This window comes from Scardinius erythrophthalmus, assembly GCF_964197995.2.
Source record: "Scardinius erythrophthalmus genome assembly, chromosome: 7".
Lineage (NCBI taxonomy): Eukaryota > Metazoa > Chordata > Actinopteri > Cypriniformes > Leuciscidae > Scardinius > Scardinius erythrophthalmus.
In genome coordinates this window covers 17,974,604-17,991,610 of record NC_138227.1, presented here as the reverse complement: position 1 = coordinate 17,991,610, position 17,007 = coordinate 17,974,604, and the positions used below count along the sequence as shown (strand labels likewise).

Here is a 17,007-nt window from a genome sequence, read left to right as displayed (position 1 = left end):
CAAACACAAACAATTTGACATGTTGGACCCCATGCAGTTCTGCTGTTCTGCAGGTCAAACACGGTTTAACCTTTGTTTGAGGCCATTCTCTGCTGAGGGCCTCTTGGGAAAATAAACAAACTACACTGATCTGAGGCCCCGTTTTGAAGTAACAAAGCCCTGGAGAATAGATTTCCTTTGACAGATTTACTTCTTCTAGTGCATAAAGCAAAACATAACTGCTGTATTTTCCATTCCTACAGGTCACTTCCACACAATTAAACTCGATGACAGTCCTTAAGTGCTTCTGTCTGCTCCTTGCTATATTGAGCATTAAAAGAAACCTTCTCTCATGAGGGAAACAAAATACCGGTGAATTGATTGAGACAATAGGTCATTTTGTTGATGGCTGTTCTATTGTTTCACTGACCCATTCCTTAAGGAAACATATATGTCCTGTCATATGACGATAGCTGTTGGATTCTGTTTCGACCAACAACATGAAAAAGTAGTTTTGAAAAGATGTGGGTTTCTTAGCACACATTTTGTTGTTTTGAAGTTTTCCTTGTCCACAAAATATTCTTGAAACTTTGGACAATTCATAAACATTTTGTCACGGCTTAATTACATGCAGTCGTTTTGGAAAATGGAACTTAATTTAACTCCCTTGTGTTGAGACTACATTAATCATATTTTTTTAATGAGTGAAATTGAACTGTGAAATTAGCAGAATAATTTGCATGGGACTTGAGTGGGAGAGTAAATGTGTTATTTTGCGTATTTTTTAGTAAAGGGAAATATTTGTTAGTGTTTTAGGTTCATTTATGTTGAAAATTAAGGAACATTTTTTATGTTGTAGTTTTTGTGGTTACGTTTGTGGAGAAGAGATGAAGCTTAGCTTGTGGGCTAATCAATATTGACTATAAAAAAAAAGCTTTATCCAATGAGCAGTACCTGTTAGCTTGCTACCATGTGCCATTGTTAGTTAGCAATTAGGAGGAGCTTCAACAGAGTTACTTTGGTTAAAGGGTAACTAAACCCCTGGTCAGAGCCTGACTCCACCCACTGGCAATATTTGAAAAATGCTGGAAAAGTAGGCAGAGCCCAGTGGAGAGGGGGCGTGCATCTGAGACCTATCTCTCTGCAGGCAAGGGTGTGGTTAACTGGTACCCTCTGACGTCAGAGTGTACCACAACTTCCAATAGGAAAATTCAACTGCAGTAGCCACTGTTCAACCTGAAGAGGGCAGCACTCAGACGTTTTTACACCATATTTTGTAAAATTAAAACACTTTAAACACAAATGTCTAAAAAATTACTTGAATAAATGAACAGCACTAATAAAGCCCCATTCTTACAGATCATTAACTAAAAAAAGTTGGTTTAGGGTTTAGTTACTATTTTAGAAAGGTTTATTGAATTCAGTTAGCTTTTTGCTCTACAAAACTTTGATTAAGTTTGTTCAACAAAGATTGTGTGTTTGAATGGACTTAAACAAGCTTTAATTAACTAATTGTGTTTTCTTAAGTTCATTGAGCAAACTGCTTTCTGAGTGCACATCATCAAGAAAGAGAGCTTGCTAATCTTTTGCCATTTACTTGTTTAAATACTTGACCTTATGTAGCCCCGCCCCTTTTCAGCGCTGCGCTCGTTGTCTTAGACTTCCGGTCAGTATTTTCAAAGCGATTTTGCGTGTTTATTAATGAACGGCTCTTTTTAAAATATGCCCGGTCGACTGACATTTGCTTTAAACATTACAGTCCTCATTATAACTTTCGTTAACTTTACATTAAGTAAATTCACTTCAAAAGCTAATTACTCCTGGACAGCAATGCCATAGAAATATAGAGAGCGACCGCAAAAACGCAAGATGGCGGCGCCCTCGTTTCTCTGGTGCATAAGGTCTTATAGAAGTTAGAACCTTATATTTTTTGACCAATTTAGATTTTTGAGTTGTCGGAAAAATACTAGTTAACTAGCAATTTTATTCTTGAAATGTTATGACTTTTTCTTATTTAGGGTCAAAAACATTCTTGCAAAGTGTTAACACTCTGATGTGTTGTAAAATGTTCGTCCAAAATGTATATTACGATAATGATGTTTATGGGTCAATTTGATCCGCCCATTTCATTGTTAAAAGCAGCTGCACAAAAATGCAAAATACATATTTAGTTATATTTGTTTTATGTCAGTTTTCCCTCTGAGGGTAGATTTACATTTATGCATTAGTCCGGCTTTTTTTAAAGAAACGTATACTTTAATCAGTAGAAACTGATGTATGTGTGTGTGTGTGTGTGTGTATATATATATATATAATATATATATATATACACAGTACTGTGCAAAAGTCTTAAGCACGTTAGTATTTTCACTTTAAAAAATGGTTTTAAGCCAGTTATTTGGGTCATTCCAGAATTGGAGGACATTTCATGTCCCACCTATGAAATTTCAAATAATCTATGTATAATATACAAAAAAATGAGTCACTGTGTAAAAAACACTTGTCCTGAAACTAAATATATATAGACTTGAAGATTTTTTTTTTCCTAAATATTAATGAAAATAAAAAAAGTCTATAGTACCCACTTAAATGCCATTTTTCTCTTGTCCCACCTTCTAAATGACCAAATTGAATGTTAAATATAACTGTTAAAATACATTTTAAATATCCCTTTTTTTGCATGATTTTGTTTATATATGCCTCTTTTAATTGTTAAAGCATTTTTTTAATTGATATAAATATTTTAAATAATAGAAATGTTGCAATAAAGTTATGTCCCCAACATTGTGCAACCCTGTTACCGAAATATTTAGACTGGCAGAAGAAGAAGAAAAAAACAGTGAGTGACATGATACACAGGAAATAACATCACTAAGCAGTTTGCCACCAGAATGGGTAGAACAAAGGTATATTCTCTCTTTGATTTTTCATGTTATTATACAATTTTTAGCCTTGATTGAATGTGTCACTCTAACAAATGCAACCCTGTTACACTTATTATCAGAATAAGACAAATTAATTTGAAGGTTTTCTTCTTCTTTTTTACATAAGTAAGTTTATCCTAAAGACAACAGTTAGAGCTAGCTAAACAGCAAGTTTCTATTCATGAGAAAAAGCTAACATTAGCATTAATTTGCAACCCTGTTACTCACAACCCTGTTACCATAATTAGAGTAACAGGGTTGAATCTCCTTCAGTCCACTCATAAGGGACAATCTATTATTAATAGTTCATGTGACCAGTCTTCATTTAATTTACAAACTAAATATTTAGTATCTTAATTAATAAAAATCAATATTAGAAGAATAAATTAATGAAATATTTAGTGCTGGGAAAAAATTAATCGCGATTAATCGCATCCAAAATAAAAGTTTGTGTTTGCATAATATATGTATGTGTACTGTGTATAATTATTTTGTATATATAAATACACACATATGCATGTATTTATTTAAGAAATATTTGCATGTATATACTGTATATACATTTATACATAATTTATATTATATATAAATATAAATAATTTATATATAAATAAATAAAAATCTTAAATATATACATGCATATGTGTGTATTTATATATACATATATAAAATAATTATACACAGTACACACATATATATTATGCAAACACAAACTTTTATTTTGGATGCGATTAATCGCGATTAATTTTTTCCCAGCACTAGAAATTTTAAAAGAATAATTCCAGAATACAAAATAATGAAAGAAATATAACAAATGATAATAACAAAAGGAGAGAATTTGAGTGAAATATTAACAAATATTAACAAATATAACACCCATTACATTAAGCTAAATAATTAATATAATTTTGATTATAATTTAGCATACATTTCATGTTATTAATGTATTACCCTGTAACTTTTCGCAACCCTGTTACTTAAATTTCAACCCTGTTACCGTATAATTTTTATTAAAATAATAATAAATTACCTTTTTTAGCTCACAGGGGCTTGAGCTATTGTCATTACCGTAGTTTGAAGGATTATATGCATTATGCATTTTAGCAAATACTTGAAAATATATGCTGAAATCAGTCAAATAAAACATGTCAAAAGTAAAAAATTTGGCAAAGATGGAACTCAAAAGTTACTGAAATGAATTTAAATCAATTTAAATCAAGTGATATCTAAAATTAAATATTTATATAGAGTGATTGTGACTTTCTATACCTAATGGCAGGAAATTATATTTTAAAAAATCAATAAATATACTTTTTTCGGGTTCCTGAGTATTGGTAACAGGGTTGCATCCAGCACCAAAAAAAAAAAAAAAAAAGTACTATAAAAAGTGTGCCTTTGATACCTGAGCTGGACGAATCAAATTATTTAATGGTATATTGCCTGTTTTTATGAAATACATAATAAAAAATAGTAAAATAAAGGGCCAATTTTTCAAAATTATGGATGCCTAAATGTCCTCCAATTCTGGAATGACCCATTTATATATTTTGCTGTAGTGTGTCAATAGGAAATATCAGTTTATATTTCCAAACATTCCTTTTGCCATTAATTGTAATAATCCAGTGAGATTTTGTATGCACAAGGAGTCTGGCTGGCAACAGCTGGTATGAGAACCATCATCGAGTTCATCTGGGATTACATGAAGAAACCCAGAGGAACTGTGGCAACGTCTCCAAGACACTTGAAGAAACTTACCTGCAAATCTTAAGTACTGTGAAAACTTTTAGGCACTTGTGTAAAAATGCTGTAAAGTGAGGATACTTTCAAAAATATTGTCATAAATAGATTTGATTTATCAATTAACTTCTATTAACTAAATCAAATCAATATTTGGGTTGACCACCCTTTTGCGATTAAAACAGCTTTTGTCCTGGTATATGTGCCCATAGTTTTTCAGGTAGTTTTGCAGGAAGGTCTCTTCAAGCGTCTTTGAGACAGCAGCTCTTCTGGATTTAGTCTGTCTCAGTTTTTTCTGTTTCTTCATGTAATCCCACACGGATTCGATGATGGTGAGATCAGATCTCCGTGTGGAGCACCTGCTGTTGTTGTCGCTGATCCCGCCTCTCCCACCTCTCCCACCTCCACTGCAATATTCAGCAAGTCCGTCAGTGTGGTTAAGCCTCAGGTCTTCCGGTCACCAGCTTTGTCCAAGCAAGTGGATCCCCGGCTCTGCCTCCAGCCACTGATCACATCACTCCACCTCGGCCCATCGACCTGTTGGGTTCACCTTGGCTCCTCCCTCCCTCGGCTCCCCAGATACCATCGTTCATACAGCTCCACCGTACTCCCTCGTCCCTCAGGCTCCACGTCAGCCATCACCCTGCCTGCGCCACGGACTCTCCACCCCTTTGGCTCCAGCGGGCTCCGCCTTCCCTCCGGCTACTCCTTGGTCCTCAGTCGTACGGCTCTGCCTCAGTCCTCAGTCAATCTGGCTCTACCTTGGATGCTAGTCGATGCGGCTCCGCCAATGGCTTCCTGGACCATCGTGTCGGCCGTCCCCATCTGCTCTCTGTCTGTGCCCTGTGCTCTACTTCCTATGGCTTCATCTCCGTTAGTCGTCCCCCGGGTGTCGTCAGCCAAATCGCCACCTTGACTCCTCCTCTCGTCGATTCTTCTGTGGGCTATCGTCCTGGGGTGCTTTTTCCAAACGACGATGTAACTTGCTGCTGAACTACCATAGTACAATGCATCGTTGAAGAAATCTACTAGTTAGGAATGACTGTTTCCCAAAACCATACTGTCGCAAATTTGTCATTTAACCACGTTGGTTAAAGATGTCACGCAGGTGGTGGAGTAATAACTTCTTTTAATGAATCCTTTTGAGATTGAATTAATGCTAGATGTTTTGCTGTAAATTACGGACTGGCATCTGAGGAATATTTCTCATTGTTTAATAAATACAACGCTGGTTATATTGTTTATACAATAATATTAATATTCACAGTTTATGAAAAAAATTCTCGTTTATTTTTTTGTTAATTGTTTAAGGTTAATTTTTGTTATTACACAAGGTTTGCTTTTAACTTTTTTTGTGTGTTTTTTTTATGTATGTGATTTTTGGTGAATTTTACTGAATACAATTAAGGTGAAATTTTAATGATCGCACCCAGATTTCGAATTTAATAAGACTGATAACTAGCAGCTGGTGCTGTGTTGGGTCAGGGAGTTTATCAAAAGCAATATGAAGAGAACTATTAATAGTCACTCAGTTGGAAACAGACTGATGGTGCAGTAATCCAGAAGCTTCTATGGGAAAACACAAACTCTCAACAGAAGAAACCACTGGTGTGCAGTCTGGTCACAACCTAGGCTACGACCTCACATACCACAGCAGCCCACAGGCTCCAGCCAAGTTCAACACTTGAGTGAGTTTAAAAAGAAGCATAGGAAGGGAGCATGAAAGGGGTAGAGAAAATATTTAAATGTTCAATTTTACAATCCCTTGGGTTTATATTCTTAGTCTGTGAAAATTTGCCTTTTTACCAGGGCGTGATCCTTCCCCATTAGTATGTATACATATACATACTGTATATATTTATATATATATATATAGATATATATAGAATATATAGATACAAATCTGAATATATAAATGTAAATCCTGAATATATAGTTAAAACTCTGAATATGTAATTCTGAATATATAGTTATAACTCTGAATATGTAAATCTGAATATACACTTACAAATAAAAGTCAGAATAAATAAATTCTTCCTATCACCACAGAAACAGCATTTTTTCAGTGATGAAGACCATTGATGTCAGTTTTTTTTAAACAAACCCTGTTTTGTGAAGACTCTATTGCACAGATAGGACCCTAAATGTCTTCTGCTCCCTGCCCTTGAGCCCCTTCACTCTTCAGACGTTCACAGCCACCACCCTTGTGTTTAACAGACAATAACCCCTCTCATAAAAGCAGACAACTTCAGAAAAACATTCCCCAGCATCCAGAATGGAAAGAATGACCTCTTTCCTACTTCCTTCCTGTCGTTGAAGGAAAAGCAGGGTTTTTTCCACCACTTTAAGAAACAAGACAATGTACAGATGTTAATTGTTCTGGTGCGTTATCATCAGTCAAATCACAACCCATTTTCTATTGTAAGTTACAACAGGATTTGAACTCTTCATTCAGTCATGTGAATGGTTCTAATTGCAGAACACATTGTGTTAAGCAGAGCATGTCAAACATGATCCACCTTTAATGGACTGAGAAGAGAGACATGCCTCATAAGCTTGTCTAAATTTTGTATTTATTTTGTCTTTAAACATGTTTATACAGAGGCATGTTACAACATAACGATCATTCACATAACGATAGTCCTTAAAATTATTCTTTCATTTAGTGAATACCACAGTTATATATGTCTTTCTCTACATGTTAAAACCAGTTGATATTACATTTGTAAAATCAGAGAGCGACTTATATACACTTCAAACCCAGAGTGGTAGCCTTACTTAAAATGCATGAATTTCTTTGCATGGATAATGCAAAGTGGTGTGGAAGGAGCTGAAAGTTTGAGTTGCCAAGCGACAGCCAACCTTAAGGATTTTGAGAGTGTCTATAAAGAGTGGATTCAGACGTGCCTTGATGCCTTCCTACCTTTAAATCCTCTAAAGGCAGTATTTTTCAGCTTTCGGACGCAGCCATGTTATCCAACATGTTATCTTTTGAACAGTATATAGTTTTAACCCTAATTAAACTAAAACTTATTTTTGCGAAATGTCTTGTTTGAAAAATGAAATAATGCCATTGGTTTGAAATTGTGTTATCTACAGTTTCATTAATTTTAAGTGATTCTATTCTATTCTATTCTATTCTTTGAGGTTAAACTTAAAACAACCAAAGTAATTAGATTTTTTTTTTTTGGCAACTTGTCACAGATCTGAAGTGACATAAAATGTGACCAACTGAATTTGCATCTGTTGTTTTTAGTCAGCAGTCAGAGCACCGCCACACTCTCCTCCAGGTGTGCAAACAAACATTACCAGAGGTTTCCAGAACACAGCTATCAACATCATTACAGCCAACAACTTACCTATATTACTTTGACGGATGCTTTCTTCACTAGGTTCTTTCATACAGAGCTTTTAACCAAAAAAAAAAAAAAGATCTCAAAAGAGATTTGACTGGGTTGGTCATGTGAGGGGATAAACCATGTCAAATTGATTCTTGACTGTAGTCCCACAGGAAATCTTCAGCCTATTTTCAAATACATATTCCTTGGTTTGTCTTGTAATTAGTTCTCAGCAGTAGATCATTGGATGGATGATCAGATTACAGGCTCTCTGAATCTGTTTTTCATCCACTAATGGTAGACAGTTCAAATAAAGTCAATTTAGAAACTATTTAAAAAGTCAACTAAAAGGCTCATTATCAAGAACAATAGCATTTATAATGACTGTTGATAAATATAGAAAGCACTGATTAAGACTTCAGGCTCCATCGTCTGAATAAATATCCGGTTTATCGCTCACGCATTTAGATTGCATGTCAAAAAATATTGGCCAGAAACTTCAGGAGACATGCAAAGCCCCACATCTCTCACCCAAACAGCAAAGCATTATCTAAGAAAACACATATTTTTGCATTAATTTGACCTGCACTGTCATCAGATCTTTAACTAATTTGACTAGATAAAGAAAATCCAATTTAAACAATTTCTTTTTCATTTTCACAAATTTATTGAACAAAATTATCCATGAGGGAATATCTTTGTTGGGATATAAAAATCATGTGCGAGTTTAGAAGTCATGCCCTTCTGAATAAATATAAAACTCGCAAGAAAAGGATGCAAAATGCAAGAATATTCCAGGAGATCTTTGCTTAAGTGTTAAGCACTAGGAGCCTTCAGACAGTTGTACATGGCAGAATAGCATGGAGAAAGCCAAGAACATGACTCCCAGTCCAAAGTTTGTCCAAAGACCATGAGGATGAGCCAGGAGAATGTTTTGTGGGCTGATGTATTACAAAAAAAAAGTGTCATTTTTTTTTTAATTAGAATTTTGGGCTAAAATAATATAATAAAATGGAATATTAAATATATCAATATGAATATTCAATATTTAGTCTAAATAAATTAAAAATTAAATAAAATGTACTCATTGTAAATGCTACAAGTAGGCCTATATGTATCATTATACTGTATGCTAGTACATCAGTTTGGAAAATTATTGGTGTTAAATATAAATATAGGCGAAATAAGCCTGTACCTAAAATAAGCAATATCCAATTTCGGACACTCTGGATTAAAAAAAAAAAAAAAAAAAAAAAAACTCTAATATTGCCATTTGGCATGTACACTAAGTGACATACCAATATTGTTCAAGCTAAATGAGAAGCTGCATCACAAAGTCAAGGGTGTCAGTCTTGGAACTGTCGCACGACGAATCAACATAAAATAACCCTGAAAACATAAGTCTTGAATGGTTAAAGCAGACGTTTTGGAATAGCAAAATTAAAGTCCCGACCTTAACCCAACAGAAATGGAAGAACTTGAAGAAAGCAGTTTATGCAGGGAGACTGACAACATCACTGAATTGAAGCAGTGTTTGAAAATGAATGGGTCAAATTCATTCAAGCTGACGTGAAATGTATGCAGAAATATGGAAAATTCTGAAGGGTTCACAAACTTTATACTTATAGTTTCCAGAAAAATACATGTATAAGCTGAACTGACAAGCATATTAACGATTTAAATCGTGACTATTGCTAATGTCCGTGTTTCATGCGCGTTAGTGTTGCAGTGTGGCATAGGGCGCAGCCCACTAGGTTCCTCCCACTCATCTCTCCGCACTTCACGCGCTGTCTGTGCAAACATCTGCCCTCTCTGATGATCTACAGGACACTTCAGCTCTCCAGCGCGCACAATCTCCTTACATCAAACCTCGGATCAGCAAGACATGACCCTCCGTTATATCGCGCCCTTGGTCGTGGGACTGGTCGTCCTCACGTGCAAAAGTAAGTCAAAGTTTCAATTGTGCGGGAAAGTTTACAACAAAAATGGTGAGATGCTTTCATCGTTCATGAGAATTTAATGAGAACATTGTACATTGTAATGCATTCACAATCCATGCTGCATCTGGGGTGATAAAAGCTAAACTATTCAAATTCTTAGGATGGTTCAAATGGTTTTCAAAAGGAAATAAATGTATGCTTCAGATCATAAACAAGGCTACAGAATACTTAAGTGATCATTATTATTTTATATAAATGTAAAGTTTGCAAATAGAAATGATTCAACAAAATGTTAACATCATTACCAACACCCCACATGCAGATTTGAATTAAAAGAAAGTGAAATAATTCAGCTGATTTCAACTTAAGCCGTCTTGAGTGAGTATTGAGTATTTCACCTTGATGTTCTTTGGCCAAAAATTTGAAATTAACTTTAATGATCTTTAAAAGCCTCTTTCATTTCATTTATTTATAGATTTTTAAATGTAATGTATTATTTAATTGTTAATCTGTTTTTTGAAGGTTGACATTTTTTTACATTGTAACACTCCTCATTTTTACACAGTGACACAGTGTTATGACTTATGGGTAAAACAACGTTATTGTAGCATTATGGATAAGCAAAGGAGCCTGATGTGAGGAGATGTTCTTAACTGGAGGGGCTTCAGTCCGAGCAGTGAAAGGAGTTTTGTGGCAGACACAGTAGCAGGTCTATGTCATTGCCTTCACGCGGTCTGTGGTTAGATAACATTCAGGTTTTTTTTTAAGGCTGTTTACCACGAGATTATCTAATTTGTGATGAATCAATGGATCATAGCTTGCAGATGTGTTTTGGAGCTGTGTTGAATATATGATGGAGTGCCCTACTACTATTCTTGTATAATTAGGTGCGAAGATCGACAAGGAAAGGAAGGAACTGCACCCCCTGCACCAGTGGCATTTTCTTTGTTCAGAAGCATCTGTTAATGGACGTTTAAGTTTTTAGTCATACATTGTTTCCCTCACCCTTTTATCTCCCCATCTGTGTGAACTTCCTTACTATTTCTTATTTTTTACATATCCTTTTGTGTAATTATCCTCTCTTCCGTTGACCACTGTTTATGCTTTTCCTTGTCGTGCTGACCTCCTGTTTCAGCCTGCTGCTTTCCTCCTCCTTGACTTCCTTTCCTGCACACCTTTGGAGTTCTGATCTAATCTGTAGTGTAGCTCATCACATCCTTCAGCTTTTTAACTGCTGTTGCTGATTTAGAAATGGACAATGATAATAGAGTAAGTCACAAACTGATGTGGTCAAATGCTTTAATGTACTAATTTCATTACCCCCCCCCCCCAAAAGTGTTTTTTCCTGTAATTTGTTGTAAAAAAAAAAAAAAGGGCATTTTTTTTTTTGACAGAGAATTTTTTTTTTTTAAGAAAATAGACTTAAAACACTCGACTTACGTCATCTACTTTTCCAATAGAAAAACAAGGGCAAATAAGATCTGTAGTCTGAAATAAATGGATTAGGTCTGTTTTGGTGCATTTGATTTTTATCTGTGTAATATTATCCATAACTGTTCCCAGTGTGGGAATTGAAAATGTGCAGCACTTATTGCTTCTGCAGCATTTTATCTCTTTAAATAATTAGGTAATCAAAACTAACAATTGATTACTATTCAGGATATCTAGTTTGGACCATTTTAGAGTTACTATTCCAAGTTGGTTGAATGAATCCATCATTAGCACATTATTAAAGAGAATGCATGAGATAAAATAGCCCATATATTCAGAGATGTTTATTAGACAACAATAAATGAACCTGTTTCTTAGCCAGATCAAAAAGAAATGATTAGGTTTGTGTTAACATGTTCTCTTGTATGTGGTGCCGAAATTCCAATTGTGTTTGCTGGTGTTTTGCAGCTGTCTTGTTCTGTGTCAGATTTCGGGGGGTTGAACATGGTTTGTATGAAGTGCATACAGTGAACAAAGCTTTAGTGATGCTTTGAAGAGATGCCTCCCTCTCTGAGTCATTGAAAGACTTATTAGAGCACTTGGATCTCAACATTTTAGCACATAAAGAAACAAATTGTCATTCTTGACTCCATCCAATTAAGGGTTAAAGGCCATTTTCTATCTCAGCGCTATGTCAAAGATAATGTGCATTTACTCTTACAAAGACGTAGTAAAACAGTCAAGGTCTTTGTATTTAATTGCATGTATCGGATACAAGGAAGTAAGGAAGTCTTAAGCATGCTAGCGGTGCTATTGTCTTTAAAGTGTAAGCTCCAACACTCATTTATGTAAAACAGCCATAGCATTAGTCAGTTATATAGAATATATTTATATTTAGTCAGAATATGTTTAAATTGTTGTCTTGAGATTGAAACTGATGCACTTATTCATGGGTGGTGTTAGTGATAATACTAGTCAACATTAAAGCTACTTGAAGAAACAAGATTAGATTTTTCTTTCGATGTATAATGGCAAATGGCAAAACATGATACTAACTGTTCAAAAGTGATTAAAATGATTTTAATATATTTCAAAATTAAATTTATTCCTGTGATTTTTCAGCATCATTACAGCACGTTTTTTCTTTTTATGACATGGTGCTCTGAAATACTTGTTTGTTATTATTGAGTCCTCGTTGTCATCCATGGCAAAGCTGAATATCATTCCACTCATCTGGATAAATGAAACTGCCTCTACTTTAATATCTCTCGTATCACTCTGCAGACTCACACTCAGGGATGGATTACTGACCGGCCCTATGGGGCCAGTGCCCAGGGGCCCTAGACTACCAGATGCCCGGGGGTTTAAGGCCACGCAATCCAGTTTGTTTCAGAAAACCCATTAACAATGAAAACAAATGTTTATTAATGCTGTAATATATGTATCCCATAGCCTACACAAGGCCTATTAAACAAGGCACTTGGACTATGAAGGCTCCCTGGAACTTACTGTTTACATCAATTAATTTATAGCTAGGCCTACATGTTAATTTTTCTCAAGGAAAAATCTCTCACTAATGCTGTAAACATACAGGGAGTTGATATTATTATTAAAGGTTGAAATTAACAACTTAAATATAACATGGTTTTTATAACAATAACGTATTAATATTTTTAATGATATGAGTAAAATTATGTAATATAGTGCATATATTTAGCAAAAATACTCCTCTCTAGTCTCTATATAGGCCAAGTTAATTTTTCTAGCTATATGCTGTGGTCATGGCTTTTCTGAGGTAAATGTTACGTTACGTGACATATTGTTCCCCAGTTGTTTTATTGACCTATTTCCACGGTTGAGGCACTGATTGAGTGATTACATGAGACATGACACATTTCAGCAAGTTGTAGGCTACTGTATCTTCCAACATAGTTCATTCGAATTTATTTACTAACTAAAGAAGAGCTTTAGATCAGTTCACATGCCGCTTGAACCGGGGTGCTACAGCGATCTGTCACGTCATATTTATTGCCAAAACGGTATTTATTGTTTGAATTTCGTAATAAAATTTACACAATTTGAAAGCTGAGACCATGTTTCATATCAAAAGCAGGGGCATTTCTAGGTTTTAAAAACATCAGGGGCTGAGCCTGAAACGTCAGGGGCTGGGGTTATAAGATAACATGATTCGAAAATTTAGCCCTGGCAATGTAGCCACACCAGCCCTCATTACCACACAAACACGCGCATTGAAATGTGAGGTATTAGGGGGGGGGGGGGGTCTAAAATTTGGATTTCTCGGACCTACATATGTGCATTTTAAGGTGGTTGAAGGCCAAAAAAAATTGATAACAATAGCTTTAAAAGCATGTCAGTGGGCAGTAGCATAAATTATTTGTCAAGCAACAGATTCGTAACCATGAGAATGAGGATAAATGTTGTAGCCTAATGAATGATCCACAGTACAAAATGGAAATGCAGAATGTTTCTGCTTATTGTTGACAATACACAATCACATATTCCAAACAGGAATGGCCTTAAATGAGAAATCTTTCAAGGATTATTTTGCATAGATGTTACATTTCGATCAAACACCAGTGCAATCTTTTTGTGTCCAGAGGCAAATGAGCAATTTATATATTAGCATTAAAGATTGGTTTCAGCAACTTTTTTCTTTTTAAAAGTTAGAAGTTAGAAAAAGTTGGTTTTCTTCTTTGACGAGTGCCAAAAACATTGATTAACTCAAGAAAGAAAAAAGTTGCTGAAACCAACTTTGTGCACTGGTGTGGCTACAGTGCCAGGGCTGAATTAATCATGTTATCTTATAACCCCAGCCCCTGACGTTTCGGGCTCAGCCCCCTGATGTTTTTAAAATCTAGAAACGCCCCTGCATATAGCCTGAAAACATCTCATCTGACAGAGGACTGTGCGGCGGTGCTGACTGCGTTATTTTTGTATTTTTATTATTGCTGTGAGATTGTTTGCTGTTGCGCGCAAATCCTGGAGATATTCTAGGATAGGCTGAAATCACTCACGTGGTGCGTCTCTGTGTGAAAGATTTCAACAATCACCAGTCAGAGACAGCAACAAAGCCAAAGCACAATGAAATAAGGCAACTTATGATTTCGGGGGTTTATATAGGCTATTGTCCGGTTTCATATTTGTCAGTCAACTTTTCAAAATACATTCGGGGCCACACTCAAAACATTCGGGGCTGAAGCCCCGGCAAAATCGACTGATGCCGCGTCTGATCAAAAGTAACCTTCCTTGTCTTGTCTATTGGTGTCAGTGGCCTCTTTGCTTCGGGATTTTTCTTTGCGTGAAAAAAACGGAGAACAGTATCAACACGATGCGTGATATTGTGCATTATATTTATTAAAAACAATTTTATTATCACACTTTTGGACTTTTGGAGATAACTGGCCCCAGGGCCTTTACAAGTCATAATCCATCCCTGCTCACTCTCCTTTGTTTTATACAAACTGGCGCCATCTTGATTTACAACTCCCAAGGTCTTTTATAGCTACGTCATGAAGCATAATATGTTTATTCCAAACAGAAGGTTGTTCAGGGAAGTTTTATTTCATTTATTCCAGTCTGTGAGGTCAAAAAAGTAAACTGTGCTATGACCACTTCAGATATGACCGTATCCTCTGTCTGAGCTTTTTGTGTTCATCACATGTCATTAGTGATGATTACTGCATGCCTTTCATTCAGTGTGTGCTACAGTATTTGTTGTTGATGAGAGGCATTCTGCGTCTGAGCCCTAGTTTGTTTGAGTGATGGATAGCAGCTGACCATCCATTACTGTTCAATCACTGTGCTCAACTGAGAGTCATTTCCCCTTCATACTGCTCTCTGTTTCTTCTCAGACCTAGATGTTCTCTAGTGTGGCCTCTTGCCACTCGGTTTCCAGGAATAATCTGTATGCTTATTATGCATGAATATGCATTACTTTTCCGTTCTATCCATGTCTATGCTCTAAATACTGGTCCTTATAACAGAAGAAGAAACCTGCGTATGAAATTCTGTGTCTATCGGTGTTGTATAAATATGTGTCTGGGTAATGTTGAGATTAAACTGACACAATCCAGATCTCTGCTAGCATAAAAATCCCTGCACTCTTGTTAAACTATTGCTATATAAACTGAACTTTGAAGGCTTGGCTTGTTTTCAGGAAAAGTCATTATTGCATTTGACAAGCTTGTTTCCCATTTTTTGTACTTTCATGAGGAGACACATTTAATAAAATGAAGAGGTTTTTGTCATTTTTCAGTGTTTTTATGTTAGTTGTAATACTTAGAAACTTAACAAAACAAGCACATTTTCTCCCAAAAATGTAAACACTGTGGCCTTATCCAAACATTATTCTGTTTGTTTGATCATCCCGACCAGCCCAGCATAGAAATGCTCAACCAATGATGTGAGTTTGCGACAAGTATATATTTTTTGGCCAACCGGTGGCAGACAGGTGAAGTGTTCTGGAAAACAGTATTTTTTTGAGTGACATTATTGGAATAGAAATCAAACATGATTTTTAATATTATATTTATTTGCTTTCATTTAAAAGCAATCAGCTATGTCTTTGAATTTTAAACATGTTAAAGTAAGAGTCCAGCATGACATATGCTACAACGTACATAATGTTTCAAGCAAGGGTCACTTGCTGCTGTTACCGTCAAGATCAGTAAGTGAGCAGACTTCATAAACTCTGCCATAGCTTTCCAATTGCAAAGTTTTTGTAAATGCATGCTGCTTATAAGCTTGCAAAAGTCTTGACCATTAACATAACACTTCCGTTCCAGGAAGAGCATAAAACAGCTACAGAGCAAGTGAGTGTGAGTGAGTGAGTGAGAGAGAGAACAGATCAAGATAATTGTGACTTTAAACTCTTTCCTAAGGATGGTAGATGGTATTGAACTCTGTAAGTGAACAGTGAGATCAGAGGCTCCACAATTCCTTTGCAGCTGGATTTATTAATGTTTGATTCCTTGGAGCTTAGTCATTTCCAAATAAGCGTATTTCATTTTTCTGCCTCCATTAGGTACTGCACAATTTATAATATTTCAAGCATTGCAAAAGTTTTTCATTTTAAATTAGAGCTATGTGTTAAACTGGTTCGTGAAATGTGCACTTTAACATTTTCAAGCAAATGTTAATGATATGGTGGTCAAGGGAATCAGACAATGTTGGAAAGTGTGGTATGTGTTGTTGGATATCATCATATGAGCTGTGTGTGGAGGGCTTTCCAGAATTAAATATTATCATTAGCAGTTATTCAGGATGTCAAATGAAAATCTGCGTTGGAATAAAACATCTTGTGCCGCAGATTTACCTCTACAGTTTTAAACACACAGACGGTCTGTTTGGAAAGAATTGTCAACTGTCTGGTTGAAATGTGCTCTTTTATTATATTTAGTTCCCATTCACTGTTTAGGGTCACATGTATAGTGATATTATAATGTATTTTACAGTATTTCTGTTTCCCAAATCAGTATTTATTTTTCAAATAGGGTAAGAAAAAAATTAACAGTTAACAACATTAGTTAACATGACCTAACAATGAAAAATACTTGTAAAGCACTTATTAATCTTAGTTTATGTTAATTTTAACATTCACTAATACATTCAAATTAAAAGTAGTATCTGTTAATATTA

The 17,007-nt window shown here is 35.3% G+C and overlaps 1 protein-coding gene across 1 annotated transcript in view; it reads left to right on the top strand.

Annotated features, from left to right (window-relative positions):
- The first annotated feature begins 9,753 nt into the window (after positions 1–9,753).
- The window catches only part of mcamb (melanoma cell adhesion molecule b), a 41,761-nt gene continuing 34,507 nt past the window's right edge, over positions 9,754–17,007 (top strand). Inside the window, exon 1 of the mRNA XM_081370097.1 lies at positions 9,754–9,921. Coding sequence (XP_081226223.1) covers positions 9,864–9,921 — 58 coding nt within the window. The 5' untranslated portion in view covers positions 9,754–9,863. The remainder of the gene's footprint in view (positions 9,922–17,007) is intronic.